Source organism: Sapajus apella, unplaced genomic scaffold (genome assembly GCF_009761245.1).
Source record: "Sapajus apella isolate SASKATOON/1434 unplaced genomic scaffold, GSC_monkey_1.0 scaffold68, whole genome shotgun sequence".
Classification (NCBI taxonomy): Eukaryota; Metazoa; Chordata; class Mammalia; order Primates; family Cebidae; genus Sapajus; species Sapajus apella.
In genome coordinates this window covers 7,062,013-7,081,769 of record NW_022437008.1, presented here as the reverse complement: position 1 = coordinate 7,081,769, position 19,757 = coordinate 7,062,013, and the positions used below count along the sequence as shown (strand labels likewise).

Sequence of the window (19,757 nt, the reverse complement as noted above, 5' to 3'; positions counted from 1 at the left end):
CATTATCAGTATTACTCAATGTGATGAGAAAAACTCAAGCTTACTCATTATTCCTGAAAAATCTACCAGTGAGAAGACACAGAACCGATGAGGTTGGGCAGCCCTCGTCCACCTCCTCACAGGCTCTTTGGTCACAGCTGTGCTAGGCAGACCTCCAGCCTGGGTCCTGCAAGCCGCCACCCCCAGGCTCTTGGTCAGCAGATGCGTCAATGTCTCTGCTGGTGACAGAAGGGAAAGGAACACGAACTGCACAAGGGAGACGCTGAGAGCCAAATCCACTGACACAGGTGCACACTGTCCCACACCGTCCCATGCCATCCCACACCTGGGCCCCACCTCATCACAGGGGCTCTATCCCCAGCTGTGTTCCAGGCCCCACCTCACCGCTGTCTGTGATCTCACTGCATTACAGTCAACAGGTGCTGAGTTCCAAAAAAGCCTCAGACAAAAAACCGCAGATGGTTTCTAGATGGTGCTTCCAGGGCAGTCAAGGGATGGTGGTGAGGCAGAATAGGGTCTGGAGGCAGGGAACCTAAGGCTCTTTCACCAGACTTCCTAGAACTAAATTGAAAGGAAAACCCTAACTTTCCATGCCTAAATTACAAAGGACCCAAGGCTATTCCCTAACCCCTTTTCCAGGCAGATGGGAAATTCAAAGTACCTTTGATTACAAGGGAGTCTTGATTTGCATATAAGTGCAACTTTGTAACTTCACTCTAGCCTCTGATTGGTGGCTTTCTGCAACCAATCACATGTTTGCACAGGAGTGTGACTTTTGTAACTTTACCTCAGTCTCTGATTGGTTGCTTTCCACAACCAATTGACTGACTGGGGGCCACCACTTCATTTATAAGAGGTGAGTATCAAGTGGCCAATGGGGAACCTCCACGGGGTATTTGGACCTCGGAAGATTCTGTCCCCAGGCCCTTCAGCCGATGCTTGGACGGCTCCCACACTGTGAAGTGCACTTTCATTTTCAGTAAATCTCTGCTTTCATTCTTTCCTTGCTTTGTGTGTTTTGTTCCAATTTTTTGTTCAAAACACCAAGAACCGGGACAACTAGCAGTCAAGACCCTCTACCAATAACACTGGGGGGTATGGAGGACGCTGTGCCCAGGGAGCCCCACAGAACACAGTGGAGGGAGAGAACCTTGGATTCAGAGGTGACAAACTTCACGAGTGAGCTCCTGAACTGGTGTCCTATGTGCCAGTCTCGGCTTCTGTGACACCAAGGACCAGCATCACTCCCAGGAAACAGAATCCACTCCTTTGAGTTCTCCACCACTTCCCTCTCCTCCCAAAACAGGAAGTACTGGCCACAGGGCCCAGGGACAGACGGGAGGGCTGCTGGGAGCAACACTAGGGACACCAAGGACCCAGCAGACGCTGGTCTCACTGCAATCAATCAGCTGCTCAGTGCAGCCCACAATGCCCTTTGCTTTCTCTCCCTTTTGGCTTCTCTGAAATAATCACAGGGTATCAAGCGCCTGCTGTTAATTAAATTTGCATGATTCAGTCACATTCACTTGTGCTTTGGAGACAGGACTCAAAAGTTAAATGGCCAAGGTCTGACACCTCCATTAGCACGGCCTCAAGCAGCTACGGGGCAGGAATTGATGACAAGCACCTCGTCTGGACTCCAGAGGCCCCAGACTCAGGGCTTACTGTGCAGCCGGCTCAAAGGGAAGCCTGCAGACCCTTTGCTACTGAACAACGACAGTCTTGGCACCAAGTTGACCCCACAGCCCGGCACAAAAGCACGTGCCAGAAATACAAAAGGCAGGGCCATCAGTGAAACACATGGCTGAGGTCATCACATCAACTCAGACTGCCCAGCTCCATAACAGACACCCTGCGTCCTCCATGCATTCCCAGCTCTGCCTCTAGCCCCTTCCTTCATCACCTCCAGCTGTGACAGGTGTGGAAAGCAACTTCCCAGCAGACTGGGGAAGTATAAAGGAACTGCTTTTGAGGCCAGCGTCCTACAGAGGGGCATCTCAGCCAACAGTGTGGCACCTGACCTTGTCACCTCCACTCCCGTTAGGAGTGAGGTGACAAGGTCAGGTGCCACACTGATGTCTAAGACCTCCCAACTCACCCCAACTGTGCAGAGGGAAGCCACCAGGAAATGCGCTCCCACCCCTCCTGCCAAAATGCACCTCCCGAGCAGGAGGCCTAATTCTCAGCAGAAGAGCCATTTGACAATAAAACCTGAAAAGCTGCAAGCAGCTCTTCCAGCACTGCACGTTTCAGTCTTTTAAAGGGCAGAGATAATTAAGTTTGGATAGTACTTATTTTTCGTGTTTGGGGGCTAATTATAGTAAAAACCATTTAAACATCACCCTAAGGGATATGCGTGCCAGACTCCCACACCAAACCAGCCACTGAAGGCTTGGCAGCCATGATTTGGTGGGGCTGATGAATAAAGAAGTGGTGTGGCCACATAAGCCCTGCAAAACTGGCTGGAGAGGCCCCTGGTGGGCTCTGGATTCCCCAAGGGCCGGGTTGGCCAAGGCAGGAGGCAGCCACTCAGAGGGAGGGCCAGCACACTGCCCCACGGGGAGTCTGGGCCCAGCAGTGGTGCTTTATGTCAGGCCCCATTGCATGGGAAGCCTGGATAAAAACAACTGGACTGGTGGCCGGGCCTGGTAGCTCATGCCTGTAATCCCAGCAATTTGGGAGGCCAAGGCGGGCAGATCACCTGAGGTCAGGAGTTCAAGACCAGCCCGGCCAACATGGCAAAACCCCGTCTCTACTAAAAATACAAAAAAATTAGCTGGGCATGGTAGCTGTAATCCCAGCTACTTGGGAGGATGAGGCGGGAAAATCACTTGAACCCAGGAGGCGGAGGTTGCAGTGAGCCAAGATCGTGCCACTGCACTCTAGTCTGGGTGATAAGAGCAAAACTCCATCTCAAAAAGGAAAAAGAAACAACTGGACTGGAGAGGATGGGTCAGCAGAGAAGCTGCTATCACCCCACACACTCTCCCCTCAAGTGCCAAGGATAGCTCTGGCAGGAGAGAGAAGTCCTCCTACCCAAAGAGGCGCTCATCCTCCACGGGGTCAGCATCCAAGGACCCCAGCTGGGCCCTGGCATGAATGAGAGAGGCCTTTCTCAGTGCCCAGAGTCAGCGCCCATACCTGGTTACTCTGCAGTGACCGTCAGCACCCATGGGGGCCTCGGGTGGGAAGGAGACATTAAATTAATGCCACACAGTGCAGACACGGGGAGCCCTCTAGAAAATGAGATTTCAATGAGCAGGTCTTGTCGGCTGGCTGACCACCTGCCTGTGGTTAATGAATAAGTAATAGGGCCAAATTATAGCCGTCACCATCCGTTTCCTGCAGCCGGGCCTGCCTTCAGCTACAAACAATGCCACCTTGCGACTCTCTGCTCACGGTGGAAGGCAGAGGCACTTGCTCCTCTGCGGTGGAGCCGGCAACCATCTGAGGATGTCATCAGCTGCTCAGAGACAAAAGCAGACCTCGCCACAGTGACACAGGTGCCTATGCCCAAAGACCACTCCCTGAGCAAGGCTTCCTCACAGGGGCCACAGAGGGGACAGCGATGCCCAGGAAGCCGGAGAGCAGGACCAGTAACCAGGCCTGCCCAGGGTCAGCACCCCAAACCATCCAGGCAGCAGCCAAGAGAGTTCCTCAGCCTCTTCTCAGAGGCCTGCGCCCTGCAAAGGGAGCCCCCCACACCCTGCTGATCACAGGGAGCATGGGAGGGAGCCACCAGAGAGCCTGGGGAAGCCTTGGTCCTTGGGGCAGTGCCAGGAAAAACACACAACACACCCTCATCACAAACACCCAACACACCACACACACCCACACACAACACAGCACACTCACACCTGCCACACCCCATCACAAACACCTTACACACCATTCACATACCCTCATCAGAAACACCCTACACACACACCCACACACAACACAGTACACTCACACCCACCACACCCCATCACCCTGCACAACACTCACAAACCCCACCACACACACCCATACACACCCTCTTCAGAAACACCCTACACACACACGACACACCCCATCACAAACACCCTACACAACACTCCCATACACAACGCCCACACCCACACCCCCTCACATGCACCCTATACCACACACCCACACAATACAGCACACATACACTCACACACTTCCATCACAACCTACACACCACACACACACTCCCATCACAAACATCCTACACACCACACACAAAAACATACCTCATCACACCTACATACCACACACACTCCCACTCACAACACAGTACACACACTCTCCCATCACAACCTACACACCACACACACAACACACCCCATCACAAAAACGTACACACCACACATTCCCATCACAAACACCCTATACACCACATACACACCTACTCACAACACAGCACACACGCCCACACACTCCCCCTCACATGCACCTACACACCATACACCCACACACAACACAGCACACACACACCGACATCACAACCACCTACACACATCACACAACACAGCATACAAACACCCATATGCATCCTTCCTCATAAACACCTTACACACCACACCCCATCACAAACACCCTACACACCACAAACACAGCACATGTCCCCCCAAAAACAACATACTCTACATGCATCACACACACACCTCACACACACAGGTCCTCTCCACACCACATCCAGACATACCCACCCCTTCACATGCACCACACCACACACGGGTACACACTCCATACACACACACAGCCCCCAACACATACACCATACACCCACCATATCTGCATCCATCTCTCACACAGGAGGTGGGTATGGCCCTGGGGAAGCTGAGCACCTCTCCCTACACACCCAGGGCTGGGGATGGAACATGCTGCAAAGGTTCCAGGAGGGTCCCCCCACCTGGTCCAAAGTGGCTCCCAACCCTGGGCTCCGAGCTGCCTGGGGCGCTGACTCACAGAGGCCCCGGACACCCCACAGCCAAAGCCACCCTCCGCTGCGCCCGACTCCAGTGGAAAATGGTGGAAAACGCTCTCACATCAAAAAGATACCACACTGTTGTGAGCAGAGACTGAATAAAAATGCATTTGAAGCTACCACCCTCCCCTCCCAGGACCGGCCTGGGGTGAAGAGTGGGCCGTCCCCAGGCTGCCCACGGTCCCAGGCGTCTGCAACCCTGACAACAGCAAGAGCGGTTCTGCAGGAAGTGGCAGATCCTGCAGACGGGGGTGTCGTTTCCCTGGGCGACTTTGGATCGCAGTATCTGCCAGCTGGATTTTCAAAAGCCATCAGATAGGGACTCAAAAGGAAGCTGAGGAGCTGAAGGTCAAATGTGCAGTCTGGTGGGTTTTGCTTGCAAAGGCCAGGTACTCCTGTCAGCCCCGCTCCAGGTGCCCTATTGATTCCAGGAGCCACTGGAAGCAGCTGCATGCAATCAGATCTGGCCACTCCCCAGCTCCAGTCCCACACAATCAACCCCGCCCCTACTGCCCTGTTACAACTGAGCCTTCTCTCCCAAGGGCTCAGGCTGGGGAGACTCAGACGGGGTTACCCCAGGACAGAGGAACAAAGAGGCCTGCCGGGGGTGGCCGTGGCAGGGAGCCAGGACTACAGGCACAAGGGTCTACCTCTCAGCTATGGGGCCAGAAGACCCCTTGGGACCAAGGCTCCCTGATCTGACCTGCCCAGCATGCACACAGCCTTTTCCAACAGGGGAGAACCCTGCTGGAAACTCCTAAACAGAAACACCCAGTGGGGCCCTGCTTAGGCCCTGATCAGACCTTCCCTGAAGCTGTTCCTCCTTCTCAGTCCACTTCTCACAGAGGAGGCATGCTCCCCAGCTGCTTCTCTGAGCAGTGGGACATGTCAGCAGGCTCTGGGCCAGCAGCAAGGGCCATGAGGAGGCTGAGAGGGCAGCCAGCTCAAAACTGCAGATGTCACCCAGAGCCAAGAGTCACCTGGCACAGGGGCCCTAGCTAGTCCTCAGATGTGCCACTTGCAAGAAGGGCTGAGGCCACAACTCTGCTCTGGGTGGCGAGAGGATGCTGGGAGAACGCTCCTGCAGAAAGCAGGTCTAAACTCTTCGTCACTGCTGTCCCAGTTACAAGGGCTGGGGAACAAACAACTCTAGCATTTAATGGAGTGCAAAACCACCAATCACGTTCATGGACTCTGAAGGCTGAGAATTCAGACTGAGCCCAGAGAAGACAGAGAAGCTCTGCTCCACGACACCTAGGACCTCAGCAGGTAGAAGGCGGGGGCTCAGAACCACCTGGGGCTCATGCACGCTGGCGGCTGCTGCTGCTGGCGGCAGGGGTCCCCCTGTGGGGGAGAGTTGTGCTTCCTCATGGTGTGGTGGCTGGGTTCCCAGGGCGAGCACCCCACAGGAGAGAACCAGGTGGAAGCCACAGTGCACTTTACAGTCTAGCCTCAGATGTCACACAGCAACACTGCCACATCCGTCATGAAGCCCAGACCTGGGTCAGACAGGAGGGAAATTAGATGTCACCTGCAGACAGCAAGTGGCCGGAAACACTGCTGTGGCCGTTTTTAGACAAGACAACCTGCCTCCTGGAACTATCCTCACCTCATGTCACTGTCACAGATGTAACCGTCCTCGGAGCGGCCAGCACTGTAACTCCAGTTCTGGGGGGGGCCTCCCGAGCAGCATCACAGGGAAGGAACTGGAGCCCCAAATATGACCAGCCCCACTCGCAAGCCCCACAGCCTCCCAGAAGCCACACTGAGCCAGCAGGCGAGCTCAGCTTCTGACTGCAGCTCCAGCAAGACCTGACGGCAGGACCCGCATGGGTCACATCACCACACTGAGCCATTTCCTCTTTTATAACAGGGCAGTCATAAGGGTTCCACTGGGAATGGGATGAGGGTTGACAATGAAGATCGGATGAGAAGGCACCGTCAGGTGGGGGCTCCAAAGGGCAGCCTGGCAGGAGCCCCAAAGGCGGCCAGCCCAGGTGTGTCTACTCCGTGTGCTTCTTCCCAGGGGCCGAGCCAGGAGGCCACCCCCAGGAGAAACAGGCCTCTTTTCTTCTGCTGCCAATTGTGCTCCAGGCTGAGTCCTGCCCAGGAAAGGTCCCAGTCTTGCCTGGCTGGGATCCTGCCAAGTGGCCCAAGAGCAGAATGATCACCAACTTGTAAGCCTGAACCCCTCGCCCTGAGACAGCAGAAGCAGCACACACCAACAAAGACAGAAATGAAGTCGGCACTGAAGGGAGGGGCGGGCAGGGGAAGCCCCGCTATGGCCCCGGCCCTCGGCACAGAGCCCAGTCCCTGTGGCAGCCAAGGGCCTTGTCATTCAAACTAGCCACAGCCTCTCTAGCCCACCTGGTAATGAGCGTTCTGGGGCACCAGGCTGCAAAGGCTGCAATTTATACATTAGCCCGGAATAATCACTCTCCAGGCAGAGACGACATGCGGCGAGGTGGCCAGTATTTAGCGGGATCCTCTGATTACCTCAAACCTCCCTGGTTAAGCGTCTACCCCGGCACATCTGAGCAGGCGGAACAGCTCTGGGGATGGGGGGAACCTGGAATAGCAAACACCTTGGAGGGTGGAAGGTGCCCAGTAGCCTGAGCCTCTGCTCTGTCTCACAGGTGAGCCGAGAGGCAGGGCCTGTGCAGTGTCCAGAGGCAGGCGGCAAATAACACGCCCAGCATATCGGCGACCCGCCTCAGAGAGGGGATCCCGAGACCCAAACCCAACCCACCACCCTCAGGTATGCACAGGGCCAAGCCATGCCTGTCAATGCCATGCAGGAGTGATGACACCCCAGGGCCAAAGCCTCCCACATCTTTTTTGGGGTGTGGGGAGCTAGAATTTCAGGATTAACAAACCACTTCCAAACAAGCAAGGCCCCCAGCTGATAGGCTCAGATTAATAAAGTAACACCAGGGATTTTGGTCCCGAGTCCAATTAGAAAAAACGACACGGACACATGTGGAGTGGTTTTAAGGAGCGGAGAGTTTAATAGGCAAGAAGAAAGGGAGAAGACAGGAGGAAGAAGCTCCCCCAAGCCGAAAGAGGAGGTCCCCCAGTGCAGTGGACACCTGCCAGGTATACACGCAGAGGCTGGAGGAGGCGATGTCTGATTTGCATAGGGCTCAGGGAATTGGTTTGACCAGGCACGTCATTCAGGTAGCCCTGGGAAAAAGCTCGCCCTTCTACCCCAGCCTTTTAATACGCAAATGTAGGGTGCCAATGATGTTCTACACTCTCAGGGGTATGTGGGGATGGCTGTGTTGCCAGGAACTTGTGGGGCAAGGGCAAGAAGGCCTTGGGAATTGCCAAGTTGGGTGGACCCAGGTTCTAAAGGCCAGCATTTGCATATCAAAGGTTGCCAGCCTGGCTCTGAGAGGTGGGGCTTTCCAAGAAAACTTCCCAAGGACCCCTTTTCCCCTCTATCTGCCTAAAACAATTTAATACCTCCCACCACACAGTAATAGCTCCAGCTCTGACATCCCTTCCCAACCAAGGGTGCAGGGCTCTGGCTCGAGGCAGGCTGTGACAACCTGACTTCATCCCCTTCCTCCTGCAGCTCTTCCCTCCAGGCCATCCCCAGCCCCTGCCCAGCCCTGCCCTCCTGCCCTACCTCCCTTCCACCTCCCCTCCCTGCCCCCACCCCGTGGTTGGTAGCTGCAGTACCCCAGCCAGATTACTCCTTACTTTCCCATCCAGGTGGCATGGCTGGCAGGAAGCCTGGGCACAAACAGGGTCGATTTCCCAGTGTCAACATTGATGATGCCATAGCAGCTTGGCTCGGTGACACCGAATGCCCAGTGAAAGAAGGACTCCTATGGCGGGAATAAGAACTCTCGTTAGCCAGTGGAACGTGAGGTGCAAGCAGGGACCAGGTGACTGCATCCTAGCCCTCCAGAGAGCAAGTTCGGGCCAATCGGCTCATGTAACTGACCCTAGCCCCACACATCCCTTCCCCTCAGCACCCAGCTCCTCAGCTCATCCTCCCACGGTTTGGCAGAGGGCAGCCTGGGAGCTCCTCTCCCCTGCTGGGAGCCCTCCCTGATGATGCGGGTTTCAGGCAGGTACCCGAGCCTGCCTGTGTCCCCACCCCCTAGACCCACGACAGAGCGCCCTGGGATCCCAGCGCCGAGCAGCACCACACAGTCTAGCTCAGCTCTGCCTCTCTGCCACACACAAGCAGGCAAGATGCCCCCCGGATTCTGACGCCCAGGCCGGATATCTGCACGGAAATGGATTCCTCCATTTAGGGCTTCTTACTTCCCTCTCCCACCGCCGGGGCGGCTGATGACTTCAGTGTTTAGCAATGAACGCTGCGCTAAAAGGACGTCATATAGGTATGAAGTGGAGGAGGATCTCTTCCAAAATTAGCCTTGCATACCATCAGAAAGGGAGCCAACAGCTGAATTTAGGAAATCGGTTTTTAAGCCACAGAATATTTAAACCTGGAGAAGCATCAAGACTAGCCAGAGAAAACTCATTTAGACCTCCACGTCTTTCGCAGCCATGGGATTGCAGGCGTGCAGCTGCAACAACGGAGCAGAGAGACAGGACTCTTTGGGCAGGAGGTGCTTTTAGTAAAGACAAAAACATAGCCTGCGGTGGCTCGGCAATGGATCTCAGTCCATCTGTGGCCTGCTGGGGCAACAGGGTCCAGCTGGGGAAGCCACGCCATGCCACATCCTCTCCACGCTCGGCTTCCCTTCGCATTCCCATCTCTTCTCTCACCAGGACTCTGCATGGACACGTCCCCTAGGCTCTGCCTGCCCCAGAGAGGTTCTGAAGTCAGGCTCCAGCTCTGGGCATGGCAGCGGGGAGAAAACAGCACTAGATTGAAAGTTGGAAGACGAGGTTCTAATCCCAGCTCTGCCTCTTGGTAAGTCATCTCCCCTCTAAGCCTCAGTTTCCTCATCTGCAAAATAGGTTTAGTGCTAAGATCTGTGAAAGTGGGCCCAGCTCAGAGCCTCACAGTCTTCCTGGGTGGGTGTCCTCGTGTTCCTGTGCCTGGGGACTGAGTGCTGCCAGTGACTCTCAGCCACAGCCACCACGGCCAGGCTGGCTTCCTGCAGCTGGGCCACCCGCCGCCCCCACAGGATTCTGCATCTTCAAGGAGCCCCCAGAAAAATTCCCACGTGAGGAAACAGAGGCTCAAGGAGGGCCACGAGGGGCAGCACTGGCCAAGCTGGGGCCTCCGACTCCTGCTCAGGGGAGCAGCTCCAACCCACCTCCACCTGCAGCCAAGGGTGGCAGGCTCACCTGGCGGAAGAGGACCCCAGTGTCGGTGCAGTAGCGCTGAGTCTCCTCCCCACCCTGCAGGACCACGACACAGCCGGCCTGCACAGCACGGTTCTTCCGCAGCCGCTCACACAGGCGCTGCCGGTTCAAGGCAAAGAGCACCAGCGGCACCTTCAGGGTTTCGTTCCCCAGCCAAAACGAGGGTCTGCAGAGGCAAGAGCACACACCGCCACGCAGGCCTCTGTTAGTACCTCCAAGCACGCCCACACCCAGGGTCGGGGTGACCAGAGGCCCAAGCCTGCCACGAAAGCCCCATCAGCATGGGGCAAGCTGCCCGAGCTCTACCTGCTGAGGACCCAGAAACAGCCCCTCGCTGAGCTGCCTGAGAACTGCAGGACCTTGTCTCCCCACCACCACCCATGCTGTCCTGAGTCCACCTCCCTGCTCCTCTGCCCCGCTACCAACTGCCCAGCAGGCCACAGGGACTCCATGCTTCCCGATCTGCAGCAGGTCCCCAGTCCTCACTGGCCACTGGGTGCCCATGACCCTGGGGGCCACTCTGTCTGTGGAAACCCTGCCCAACAGCAGTTGGTTCAGGCTCCCCACCAGCTGGGCCCCTGGTCCCTGGCTCAACCTCCCTGCTGGAGCCCAGCTCGGCCCAACCCTGAGGCCTCTTCCCTAACTGGCTCCCTCCCTCAGCTCAGCTGAGCTCACCTAGTCCCTCAGCTCAAAGGACCATCTGCATCTGCAGACTGATGACCTCCAGCTCCAGACTCACAGACCCATGGGCCACCCTCAGTAGGCATAAGTTGGGCCCGCTGCCATGGGCCCAACCCCATCAAAGCACATCCCCATCTCCAGGGCCACCTCCCCATGTCCCGCCTGGACAACTGCAAGGCAGCTCTCAGCATCGCTCTTGGCCCCAGCTTCCCCACGGCCTGGTCTGCACCTTCTACCAGAAGGGCCCTTTTGAAATGCCAATCTCAGCACACACTCCCTGCCCAACCCTGAGCCAGCTGGCTTCGCTGAGTGTAGACCGCTCCCCAGCCATGAGGGATCCAGGCCCCCACTTACACTTGGTTTCCTCCGCTGCAGCATGGGCATCCTCGCTCTTCCCTAAACACCCAGAACACTCCAGCCTTTGCTGCTGCAGTGCCCTGTGGGGAATGCTATTCCCAAGGGCATCCCATGCCCTTTTACCCAGCCTCTGCAAAAATGTCCCTTTCCTACCTACCCCATCCCCCGGCACTCTTCAAGTCTCTCTAGAGCCCCCAAAACTTTTCACTTATTTGTTTGCTGGGCCTCCAGGTAATGTGTAAGTTCCCTGAGGGCAGGGACAGAGCAGGTGTCAGTATCTGCTCTGTTGAATGAATGAATAAATGGATGCTGGTCCCAGCAAGCAGGCTGGAGGCCAGGAGTGGAGAGACAATGGGGACTAGGTGGAGGAGGAGTCAGGCAGAGGAGGGAGCCCCCGCAGGCTCTCCAGCCAGGGGGCAGTGGGTGGGCATGGAGGTTGAGGAGGCAGGGACATCCCAGAGCCAGTCCCAGAGCAGAGCTCGGTCCGGGAACTGCAGTGAAGCTGCGGATGAAACCTGCCGTCACAGCGCAGCAAGGTGAAATGGCCTGGGGCACCTCTCACACTCACCTCACGTGGGACCCTCAGAGGCCCTGACCCTCCTGCCAGGGTCACATGAGCAGGTGATACCTCCTGCACATCTTGGCTCTAATATGACCTCAGGATGCTCTTCCTCGGCCTCCCTCTTTGAACCTGCAGCTCTTCTCCCTGCCCAACCCTACTAGTCCCTGGCCTGAGGTTTCCCCACTTGCCCTCCAGATATACTCCGATGCTCTGTGCCCAGAGGCCGACCTACCCAACCTCCTCAGCATGCACCCTGCCTCCTGCCTCCAGGTGGGCTGAGCCAACCGCAGGCACAACAGGCTGGGGGCAGGAGGAGAGGGAGGACAATGGATCCACCCCTCTCCTCCCGCCCTGGGGACCCTGGGACTAAATGGCTGGGGGTGCCCCTCCATCCAGGGCCACTACTCTGATGAGGCTGCCCTGCCCCACAGCACCGCCCTCGCTGGGTTTCTGACCAGGTTCCCCCATCTTCTTTCCAGGGTTTCCTTAACACGCGCACAGCTCTGCATATGGTCCCTGCTCTCAACTCTCCTTAGTGGCCCCCTGGAGTGAACTCCTGGTGTGGGGCCAGGTCCCCGGCCAAGACAACACTTAGCACTCGGCGGGTGCTGCCCGGTGTTTCCTGGTGTTCTCCGGCCCACCCCTTCGGGTGGAAACACGAGGAGATGGAGGTCCAGGTTGCCTTAGTCACTGCTGTGCCCCGCCTGGTGCCCTGCCTGATGCACAGCAAACGCTCAAGACATATCTGCTGAATGACACATGGGGTCACACACACAGCTGTGAGATGAGAAGATGCCACATCAGTGGGCAGGAAGCAGCCCTCGAGCCCCAGCCTGCCCAGGGAGGGCGGAGGGTCAGCCGCACATGCTGACATGACTAGAACCCCCTCCCGCTCCCCCACGTGCCCATCCTACCCTCCCAGGAGGGTGAGTAGGTAGCTGGGTGGACACCAGCGGCCAGCGCTTCCTCTAGGTCAGGGCTTTCCTGCCACACTCAGCCATACAGATGAAAGGGCAGAGGGAAGTCACTGACAGTTTGTAAGTATAACCACATCCCAGCTGGCCATGCTGTCGGGAACTGAAAGTGCAGTCGCCAGCGCCTCGTGCTCATGTGTCCCCCACGGACTCCCACACCCTTTCCCCTCACTCAGGAAAGCCTACGGTGGGGGGAGCTCCAGGTGCCTCATTCACTGCTGTGTTCCTGCCTGGCACCTGGCCAGCGGTGGCGCAGGGCAAAACTCATCTCTGCAGAGTCCCCAACAGCACAGGGGCAATGACACCGAGGCTCCACTATGGATGGCCTCAGCCACAGTCTTCGAACAGCATGACTGGCAAAAAATACCCACCCTCAGCCACCAGCCTGCAGAGCGCAGCCCTGCCCACCTCCCCCACACTCCCCTCTCCCTGCCTGGCCTCCCTCCTTAATCACACCAGGTGCTGGCTCCCCATGGCCTGACACCATGCTCCCACCTGTAATGCTTGCAGAAGAGCTGGCCCTCCCCCTGTCTAGAATCTTCTGAGAGACTGAAATTTCTCAGGGCACCCGGACTGGGATCCCAAGAGCTAAGTAGAAACCTTGATAAGCCACTTGGGCACTCAGCTACCACTGAAAGGAAAACCTACAACCATGCTTACTTCTCCATGGGGCTCTGCCAGAACAGAACCCAGCCACCCTGTGCAGGGCTCTGGACATGAGAAGGGCTGGCCTGAGCCACCAGACAGGACGACACCCTACAGTCATTAATTACAGGACACCACGGTATCAAGTTTTATAGACAAGCCCTTTGATTTTTCATGGCATAAATCAAACCCCCAGAGACTGTCAGGCCCAGAGCCAACACACATCAATTCTTCCCGCAAATTCAGCAAATTCAGCACCAGTAAAACATCTCCAACAGGTTTCTGCTGCAGCTTTTGCGAATTTAAAAGGAAAAAGCCATATCATCCCCAAGTCCCAGGGTAAATAAGCCATGCTGCAGACAGCCGAGGGCAATAGAGCTCCACAGCCTCAGAGACTCACAGAACAGGTCTCTGACTCCCTGGAAGCCAGGACTCCCGCTGCCCTGGCAACAGCCAAGACCCAGTAAGCAGCCCAGGACCAAAAACAGAGTGACCAAGACTGAGGCCAGTCCCCAAGGAGGTGATGATGCCACTGCCCCTGCAACCCATCCCTGCCTCGAAATCCACGCCCCATATCAGTACTGGGCCACCCTCTCCTCAACAGCCACCTGCAGGCTCTCACCTAAGGCCTAAGGACCCCTGAGGATTCATCATCAAATTCAGGGGCTCCATCTACTTGGATGGGAAAAAGCTATACCTTTATTTTCTCTAACCTCTAATTCAAATGTACACTTTCTTCAATTATTAACATAAGCAACAAATTGCTCAATGTCAGCAGTGCATGTGAATGTGTCACCAACAAAAATCAAAGGTATTTTCATATCACATTATTGCTGCTGCAGTATCTCAAAGTATCACTTCTGCTCCTCATAACTTCAAAATGAAAGTAGTTAAGGCAGGCACAGTGGCTCATGCTTGTAATCCCAGCACTGTGAGAGGCTGAGGCAGGCGGATTACTCAAGCTCAGGAATTCAAGACCAGGATGGGCAACATGGCAAAACCCCATCTCTACCAAAAACACAAAAATTAGGGAGACGTGGTGGCTTGTGCCTGTGGTCCCAGCTACCAGGGAGCCTGAGGCAGGAGGATCGCTTGAGCCCTGGAAGTAGAGGCCACAGTGAGGTGAGATCGTGCCACTGCACTCCAGCCTGGGGGAGAGGGTGAGACCCTGTCTCAAACTGATGTCACATTTTGATAACTGTATTTCCATAAAATTGTTTCTTTTTTTGTAATCTTCTGTACTTATTTCATGCATTTAAAAATATTATGCCCACTGGGCATAGTGGCTCACACCTGTAATCTCAGGCAGATCCCCTGTGGTCAGGAGTTCCGTACCAACCTGGCCAACATGGTGAAACCTGACTCTCCTAAAAATACAAAAATTAGTCGGGCATAGTGGCACACACCTTTAATCCCAGCCACTTGGGAGTCTGAGACAGGATAATCACTCGAACCTGGGAGGCAGAGGTTGCAGTGAGCCAAGATCGCACCACTGCACTCCAGCATGGGTGACAGAGTAAGATTCAGTCTCCCAAAAAAAAAAACAAAAAACAAAAAAAAAAACACCATGATGCTGAGAATGGCGCATAAGCTTCACTGATGCCCATGCACAGGCAAGAAAAGATCCCTGCACTAGAATGTGGAGCCACTGGCCAGGCGCAATGGCTCACACCTGTAATCCCAGCACTTAGGGAGGCTGAAGTGGGCGGATCATGAGGTCAGGAGCTCAAGACCAGCCTGGCCAAGATAGCGAGACCCCGTCCCTACTAAAAATACAAAAAATTAGCCAGGCATGGTAATTATAGGTGAGCACCTGTAATCCCAGGTACTTGGGAGGCTGAGACAGGAGAACCACTTGAACCCAGGAGGCAGAGGTTGCAGTGAGCCTAGATTGCACCACTGCCCTCCAGTCGGGCAACAGTGTGAGACACCATCTCAAAAAAAAAAAAAAGAAAAAAAGGTTGTGGAGCTACTTTTAGATAGGGCCACACCACTAAGCTCCCAGCTGGAGAGGCCAGCGAAGGACCAGCCACCTCCTACCCCCAGCCTCCAGCATGGGGCCAGGCACCAGGCAGACGCTCAGGCAGCTCACTGGCTGCCTGACCATAAGCGCCAGGCTGGAGACGGTCATCATAACTGGAGAGGACCTCAAGGCAACTGGTCAGCATCCTGCACCCTGCACCTCTCTCTCCTGGGGAGGATCAGGATGCCAAGTATACACAGGAACCAAGAGAGGGATGTGTGGAGTCAGGAGCTGGAGGAGAGCCAGGGAAGGCACAGGAACACTCAGTGGCCAGCCTGCCTCCCACAGGCCCACCGGTCCCCAGCCCCCAGAGTCAGCCTAAGCATTCTGCTCCAGGAGTACAAGGTTCACATTAGGGCAGGGTCGGGCTCTTGACCCAGATTGTGAATTCCGAAGACACTATCTCCAGGAGAATGCTGACTCCAGTGTGACCTATATCCCAACAGATACACGCCCAGGGCAGCTCAACTGTTGCCTCTTTCTGGCTCTGCAACAGCTCCTGGGAGCTACTCAGTTAAAGAATTAAAGCTATTTCTTCATCCTACTCCTCAGAATTCTGTCCCCACCACAACTCCTTTCCTCAATCACTAGGAGTCTCCCATGAAAGCAGGATGGGATGCTAGACTAATTTAGAGTAAATCCCCTTTTCATTCATTTCACCAAGCACCAATCACAGGGCAGCCACAGACTGGCTGGGGATACAACAGAACCCCTGCGCTGTAAGGATGCTAGGAGAGGCATGAAGGGAAGCAACTCCTAACCCAAATGGGAAGACATGGAAATGTATCTGGCTAGGGGAGAAAACGGAGATTCTCTGGAGCTCTGAGCACCAAGCCTTTACCGGAGGGTTGGGAAAGGCTTCTGGGAGAGGGAACCATCTAAGCTAGGGCTGCAAATATGTGAACAATCACATAGAGGACAAGGGCATTCCAGGGCCAGCAGATGAGTGTGCAAGGGAAAAAGGGAATGGAAAAAGCCATGTGGGGGCGCAGATGCAGACAGGTCTGGCTGGAGCTGAGAGATTACAAATGATCAGCCCTGCCTGTGGAAAACTCAAGGAGACAGCAGTGCCATCAAGTATCATGGGATGGGGACCCCTCTCCCTGAGGGGATGGGAGGTGACCTCAGAGCACTCTGTATCAACCTGAAGCCTATGTCCAGGCTAGCAAGAGAAAGTAGATTCAACCCTGAAGCACTCCCAGAGTAGCATCTTGAGTTTCAAGTTAAATCTGAGATGCTAGCTTAGAGCTTCCCCTACTCCCCAAATCATATGGTGCACACCCCAATCATCTGGAACTCTCATAGATCCCCTCTGTCCCAGACTCTGGTAGGATTCTACAGACAACCAAATCCAACTCCCAGGGAGCCCATGGCCATGGCCGTGACTTGCTGGCGTGAAGCCTCGTTATGCCTGACTCTGTGATCTGTGAGTGCAGCTGGGAGCTGAGCTTTGCAGGAAACATACTTAATCCTTCTACTCTTACTAAGGAAGCCACTAGGGTCAACCTCAGGCTCAAAGTATCCACGGGAAAGCCCTATACCAGACTGGGGCGGCTCTTCCCAACGAGACTGGCAGGCTCTGGAAGCTCCCACACCTTCTCAACAGCACACCTCTCTAAGACCTGCCGCTCTGTTTTGTCTCCCTCACCCGCCCTATGCGGTGGCCCAGAGAATCAGTTCTGCTAGAAAAGCTCTCATTCTGGGGCCAGGTGCGGTGGCTCATGCCTGTAATCTCCGCACTTTGGGAGGCTGAGTAGGGCGGATCACCGGAGGTCAGGAGTTTGAGACCACCCTGACCAACATGGTGAAACCCCATCTCTACTAAAAATTTAAAAAATTAGCCGGGCCTGGTGGCGCAGGCCTGTAATTCCAGCTACTCAGGAGGCTGAGGCAGAAGAATCACTTGAACCTGGGAGATGAAGGTTGCAGTAAGCCGAGATTGTGCCACTGCACTCCAGCCTAGGCAACAAGAGCAAAATTCTGTCTCAGAAAAAAAATAAATAAATAAATAAATAAATAAAAAACAGAAAAGCTCTCAATCTAGGATCCAATCAGTTCCAGATTTGCTCTGATCCAGCTTGGTTCCTCCGGGAGAGCAGCGGGTCTCAGGCCAGCTTGAAGCCCTGAACCCAAATGCAACCCCTGGCACTCCCTGTGAGCACCTAGCCAGCCTAAACAGAGAGAAAGCATATCCACTGCTAGATACCAGCCTGCTCACTCTACCCTTTAAAAGGCTCACAGGCTGGGTTCAAGGATCTTTACACCCATCTGAGACTCTGTCCGCTCTGTTCTCTACCTAGAGGGAGTCTCATCGCTGAAGTACTAGCACAAAAGTCATCCAGGGAGTGAAGCCTTCCCACACATTCCCTGAGCTCAGAGTCAGTGTCCCTCCTTGTAAATGCCAAGACCACAGGCAAGCAGACAAGCAGATGGATGACAGAGTCCCATGGGTCCATCTGCTGCAGTGGCCTGTGAGTACCAAAGGGTAGGCCCAGTGCTATTCTTGGAATACAGCAGTTGCCCACAAAACGTTTGATTTGTAGGTTCTAAGCTCCCCCAATCTTGGGGGCCAACTGAGAATCCATTTTCTGCTGCCATTTTCCCCACATCTTAAAAAGAGAGATGCAGTCAGTCCATTAGTTCCCCCATTCTGACCTCAGTTCCCAATCTGGCATCTGGAATACTGCTCCCTCCTACACCAGCTCCCCCTACCCCACTGCATCACCAGACCTGCACCTTCTCCCACTGAGAAGGTGCTCAATGGAGCCTATTCTTTAAAAAACAGATCCAGCAGCTTGTAACAAAACCCTTCCAGCGAACCCCTCAGGGCAAAGTCTGAAGAGGCCACCTGGAACACCACACCTTCCAGCCCAGTCTTGCACCCCTGTCCCCAGAACACTCTGAACTCTCAACCTTTGTCCCTTATCCTGTGCTCAGATGCTCCCTATCTGGGACATTCCGCCCAACGCTCCGGTAAACCCATCTATCCACCCTTCCTCTCACTAGGACCACTCAGCCTTCTTTCATTCAGCTCAATATGGAGCACCTACTGTGTGCAAGGCACTGGGCCAGTGAGAACCAGGAAACCACCCTGCCCTTACACTCTAAATGGGGAAAAGACAATGAACAAGTACAAACAATGCTCTATATAGTTTATCAGGTGATGATGAGGGCACAAAAAGTGGAATAGATGGTGAGAAGGATTCTCTGAGGAGTGACATTTGGCCCCTGAAAGAAGTGGGGATGTCCCCTGCTGGGAAGGGGGAATTCCAAGCCTGAATCAAACACTGCCTCCTCCGGGAAGAGCCCGGGTGCCTGGAGTCCTCGCAACGCCGCTCCCACCAGGGGTCTTGGCAGCGAACATGCGTGTCGACCCGAGCCCCTACCGCGACCGCACAGTGGGGCCGCCAGACGCGCGCAGGTGGGCCTGAGCCAGCCGGGAGGGTGGAGAGGAGCTGCGGCCCCTGAGCCGACCCTGGCTCGGGGTGTGCAGCTCCCAGCCCCGCGCTCGGACGCCGGGCCCACGGGAAGAGGCGCCTGTCGGCGGCACTCAGTTAGCCCGGCTGGGGCTCTCACCCGCGGTCCGGCCGGAACACCCCTGCCCCTCTCCACGCCAGCAGGAAAGAGCGAGGGAGAGGCTGCACTCACCCGGCGGCCGCCGCCATGTTCGCCTTGCACCGGCGTCACGTGAAGTGCGGCGTCAGCTGAACCCTGCGGGTCTCACTGCGGGGGACGGGGGTAAGGGCGGGGCAAGGGCGGGGAAGGGGCGGGGCATGGAGTCCTTGACCCGCCTCCTCCAGGGCCAAACTCCACGGGACGGGAGAGGGCTGGACCCGGAGAGGGGCGGGGTTCCGGAGAGGGGCGGGGCTCCGGAGAGGGGCGGGCCCGGGAGCGCGGCCAGGATACAGGGGCGTGCTGCAGGCGAGGTAGGGGCAGCAGGCAGCATGTGCCGCCCTTGCGTGGTGCGTGGGAGGTCCCGAAGCAGAGGACATACACCTTGGTTCTGGTTTAGCCCCTGATCTGGCGTCCCAGCCCTCCAGGGAGAAAACTCGTAGTAATAAAGAAACAACGTGGGGCCGGGCGGGGTCGTTCATGCCTGTAATCCGAGCACTTTGGGAGGCTGAGACGGCCTGATCACGAGGTCGGGAGTTCGAGACCAGCCTGACCAACATGATGAAACCCAGTCTGTACTAAAAATACAAAAACTAGCCGGGCGTGATAGCGCGCCCTGGTAATCCCAGCTACTCGGGA

At 55.7% G+C, this 19,757-nt stretch overlaps 1 protein-coding gene across 1 annotated transcript in view; it reads right to left on the bottom strand.

Moving 5' to 3' along the window:
* The window catches only part of PEPD (peptidase D), a 126,813-nt gene extending 107,497 nt beyond the window's left edge, over positions 1-19,316 (bottom strand). The window contains exons 1-3 of the mRNA XM_032249123.1: positions 19,155-19,316; positions 10,247-10,430; positions 8,678-8,805 (exon numbers count right to left, since the gene is read on the bottom strand). Coding sequence (XP_032105014.1) covers positions 8,678-8,805; positions 10,247-10,430; positions 19,155-19,171 — 329 coding nt within the window. The 5' untranslated portion in view covers positions 19,172-19,316. The remainder of the gene's footprint in view (positions 1-8,677; positions 8,806-10,246; positions 10,431-19,154) is intronic.
* Positions 19,317-19,757: the final 441 nt, after the last annotated feature.